We start from the raw sequence: 4,346 nt of genomic DNA, 5'->3' as shown, positions 1-4,346 counted from the left end.
AGAAAGATACGTAAACAGAGGGATTGGCGCAAAAACCGGAGATTTCTGAGCGACAGAGACAAACAGCGCCGTATCGACAGTTTCCGCAGATCAGACACCATAATATCAAGACAAGAAAATTTAAAACCAATAAAGAAAATATAATTAAAAAAATGATTTTAAAACCGATATCTGATTGGTTGCTCAGAGCCTTCACTAATCGGTTCTGGGTAAATAATACTACTGTTGTTTTACAACTGTTTAGCAGACGCGAATCAGTCAGAAAAAAATGGAGGAAGCCCACGTCGTAGTCCGTGCCGATTTGGCCACATGCAAATACTGACCTTGACTTGATACTATGCCATTGCCGTTTGCCAGCTTGCTCCGAGTTTTACCGAAGTTGCTAAACTGTCATTTGTTCATTTACTAGCTGCCTACAAATTGACACCAGCCTTCTTGTTATTGGTGCAAACTGCTATCTACTGCCGCTGCGCCAGTGCTGACTGCCGAGGCCCGAGGAAGGGAGGAACTAGCTTTGGGCACTTACCTCGGTTACCAGCCGATACCTCAAATGAGATCAACTGGAATGTTACCAAGTGTCCGATATTGTCACACGTCGAATGAGATAGTTCTCAGCTAGCATATGGGCTTGATCACTCCATTTTATTACTCTGTTCAAGGCCATTGCCACAAACCCAACGACCCAAGACCTCTTAAACATTTGTTACTCTTGATGGGAATAAAAAAGTTATAGTGGTTATTCACGGTTAATTTTCTTTGATTTCGAAAGAAAATCGTAACTGATTATTTAGTGACCAATCGTTGTTTGAACTTTTTATCTCTATAAGGAGAAAAAAGAGGAATGAGTAATTTTTTTTCTTCTAAATTTTTCTCTTAATCTTGGTCGAAAGATTTTATAATAATTTTTAATGTTGGTGTCAATTGTATGATCATGATGACTACTCATAAATTGGTAGATCTAATAGATACAAACGATTGAAAATATATTTTGACTCTGACAGATCCAATAATCATGTCAAAGATAATGTAAAGAGATCGCAACTTCTTGAAAAGTATCAAGCTGGTAAGTCTCTATGTTTTGAGATATTATCATGAGCTTCAACTACGTTTACGTATGAATTCTCCAGAGGTTTGAGCCCTTTCTGCCTTCTTCTTCTTTATCAATTTATTAAAAAAAATTAAACAGAAACTACCTTATAATCACATGTGTATATATATATATATATTAATATTTGAAAAATTAAAACCATTTATCCGTTGCCATTTCCCGTTACCTAAAAGCCCAAACGGCCGAACTCAACCCAAGTTGAATACAAAAGAGAAAGAAAACCCCCGATTGTCGACGTAGCCCAAAATCGATTTATTCTTATAAACCCAAAACCAGCACTGTGCCCTTGCCGCCTTCTTCTATATCAGTTTTCAGCCTCCTTTGCGGGAATTCTCTGAATTGTGCTGAAGGGTTGCCATTCAGCTTCGAGGTTTCTGGGCGCCTTTTGTTTTTACGATCCTTGATTCGCAGCAATGGGAAGAGCAAAAAAAGCACCTAAAGTTGCTCGCATGAAGAAGATGGTCACTCAAAAAGCTATTAAAAAGCAAGTTTTTTAATCCTCTTTTGTTTCTCTATTTTGCTTTAATAAACGTTTTAAATCATGAGAATCAACTGTTTTTATGTAAAATTTCAGCTACAAGGAGCAAGTTTTGAACCCAAACAGGAAAGACCTGACCAAGGAAAAGCTCCCCAGAAACGTGTAAGCTTTACTTATATTGTTTTATGCTGTTTCTAGTTCTTCTCTACATTTTTTTGTTATGGTTTTGTTTTAAAGTTTTAACACTTTATGGATTCCTTACCAATTTCGTTAATTGATATTTGAACCAGGCCGAATGTTTCTTCTGCCCTTTTCTTTACACACAATACCTCCTTGGGACCGCCTTATCGTGTTTTGGTTGACACCAACTTCATCAATTTCTCCATTCAGAACAAAGTAAGTGTTCTAGTTGTTGTCCGCTTCAATTTACTGTACTGTTTAATTTTATATGATAATGGAAAACATGGATATTTTATATAACGTTTATAATCCTCTTCCAAAGTAAAAAGAAATTGTAATGCTAATTTAATCTGCCTGCCCTTTTCTTATGATTGCTTTTGTGTTGTCATTGTAACTTCTTAACATCTTTTTTTTTTTCCTTTGGTAGTTGGACCTGGACAAGGGAATGATGGACTGCTTATATGCGAAATGTGAGTTATGGAGTCGATTTTCGTTTGAACATTACTTTGAATACATGTTCTATTTTTCTTTATTGCTGATTCTGTCCTTTTTACAAAATTGTTCCTTGTTTATTTCTGAAGCTGTATATTCTTTGAATATGAAGGTACTCCTTGCATCACAGATTGTGTGATGGCTGAGCTTGAAAAGTTGGGCACCAAATACCGGGTGGCTCTGAGGTAAAGTCTCCATTCCTTTATTATGCAATACCCCTTTGCAGGTTTATCTGACCAAATGCATCTAAATATTAACACACAGACACACACACTCTCTCTCTCTTAAATTTGGCCCTAATATTTGAAACCTTGATTCATTATTTTCTACTGCAGTATGTGACTTATTTACAGTTATTTCTGAGCTTCTTTTGTTGAATATTTTGTTTTATTTAGATAATGTCAATGTCTATCTCTTTGAATTCGCCACTCTTATTTTCCGTTGTATTAGCTAATATATGTTCTAACTCTGTCTCTTTCAGGATTGCTAAGGATCCTCGTTTTGAAAGATTGCCGTGTATTCATAAAGGAACTTATGCTGATGACTGTATTGTTGAGAGAGTTACACAGGCATGAACTTCGAGCATAATTCCATTCTCACCATGGGGCATTTGTTATCCAAAAAAAAGAGAGAGAGAGAGAGAGAGAAATCAGTAGATTTGTTTGATATGTGTCCATGAAATGTATACTTGATGTTTTGCCCTATAAACACAGGGCACTGCAGTTTTGCATCATGGATAGTTAGAACTTATAACAAATCAAGAATGACTCCTACCAACCATTTTAGGGGAAAAAATGATCTGAAGTATCTCTATCTTACTTTGGAACTATGGACTTTTTAGGATGTAAACTTCTGGACTTGTCCTCAAAGTATCTTCCTGTCATTTGTAGCTAGTGCAACTGATAGTCTATCTACATGAAAACTTTAGCGGTAAGACTGATTATTAACGATGGTTTGCCATAACATCTTGGGACCTCTGGTATCTTGTATATGACATAACTTCAAGTCTGCTGCATACTTACTGTTCATAGTTATATTCCAGAAGTTTGTCTGGCTAAGCATAGTACTTTTTCATGTTTCATTCATTTATTATTTTCAGTAAAGGTTTGGATCTGGAATTATGTTAATAAGACATGCATTTTGTTATTTGAATTTATAACTATTTTCCTTTCCTCTTTGTTTTTTTTTATTTGTATTTTCTTTAAATCTGAAGTTTATTCATTCTGCATATTGTTATTTTTATCAACTAAATGTTTCAATGGAAACAGCACAAATGCTTTATTGTTGCTACATGTGATCGGGACTTGAAGCGAAGGATTCGTAAGGTTCCTGGTGTGCCGATCATGTATATCACTCAGCACAAGTATTCAATAGAACGACTTCCTGAAGCAACTATTGGTGGAGGTAGGCTACATAAATACTGTTTTCATTATGATTTTCTTCTTTTATATGTTACTTATTTTTGGGATTTCTATTTTATTTGCAGCTCCAAGATTTTGACATTATAGTAGCAGTGGTCTCCGAATTCTATTTTGTACGAGATGTCAGGCTTCAAGATAGTTGATCCTATGTAGCAAGCACTACTCCCAGTGTTTCATTTATCTTTTTTCCTTTTTAACATAGTGCATGCCTTTGGTAGTTGATTTTAATGGGTGATAGTATGAGAGGTGTTTACAATTCTAGCTTTTTTAATGACAATTGTATCTGAGTTTGCTAATGTCCCCACATTCTTCATCCACCTCTCAAAAACTCATTTTAATCTTCAGTAAAACAGGCTTAATTATTCTCCTTTCTCTCGCGGTAATCCTTGGATTAATCTTACCCTGGTCCGGCCTGTGCCGATCAATGTTCTCTAACTCGAAAATGACATCTTCCCTCTCCACATGGTGGGACTATTCTTTGGCCCCGCTTTTTCATTGCCAAAAATGGTGCCATAATTGTCTGTGCCGTCAGCCAACCCTGCCTTTTCTCAACAATTGGTGGATCAGTATTACCAGACAAAAGCACCAAATGCAAGTCCTTTTAATAGCTGAGGATTATGATACTCTTTGTGACTTAGATGAACATTTGTCGGATTTCAATCAGATC

General features: G+C 36.0%; 1 protein-coding gene across 1 annotated transcript; it reads left to right on the top strand.

Moving 5' to 3' along the window:
* The first annotated feature begins 1,374 nt into the window (after nt 1–1,374).
* LOC120136331 (rRNA-processing protein FCF1 homolog) lies at nt 1,375–4,051 on the top strand. The gene is made up of 8 exons (XM_039152394.1): nt 1,375–1,592; nt 1,683–1,748; nt 1,877–1,982; nt 2,194–2,236; nt 2,371–2,443; nt 2,740–2,827; nt 3,527–3,662; nt 3,745–4,051. The coding sequence occupies exons 1-8, from the start codon at nt 1,522–1,524 to the stop codon at nt 3,756–3,758; spliced, it is 597 nt and encodes a 198-aa protein (XP_039008325.1). The 5' UTR covers nt 1,375–1,521; the 3' UTR covers nt 3,759–4,051.
* Nucleotides 4,052–4,346: the final 295 nt, after the last annotated feature.

This window comes from Hibiscus syriacus, unplaced genomic scaffold (assembly GCF_006381635.1).
Source record: "Hibiscus syriacus cultivar Baekdansim isolate YM2019G1 unplaced genomic scaffold, ASM638163v2 tig00110622_pilon, whole genome shotgun sequence".
In the NCBI taxonomy this organism is placed as follows: domain Eukaryota; kingdom Viridiplantae; phylum Streptophyta; class Magnoliopsida; order Malvales; family Malvaceae; genus Hibiscus; species Hibiscus syriacus.
The sequence above is the reverse complement of the archived record's forward strand: the minus strand, read 5'-3'. Positions and strand labels throughout refer to the sequence as shown.

Bases quoted from the DNA above. Each gene is read 5' to 3' on its own strand.
- LOC120136331 (XM_039152394.1), top strand. From the start codon at position 1,522: ATGGGAAGAGCAAAAAAAGCACCTAAAGTTGCTCGCATGAAGAAGATG. The intron at 1,593-1,682 runs GCAAGTTTTTTA...GTAAAATTTCAG, and splicing joins ACTCAAAAAGCTATTAAAAA to CTACAAGGAGCAAGTTTTGA. The intron at 2,444-2,739 runs GTAAAGTCTCCA...TGTCTCTTTCAG, and splicing joins AAATACCGGGTGGCTCTGAG to GATTGCTAAGGATCCTCGTT.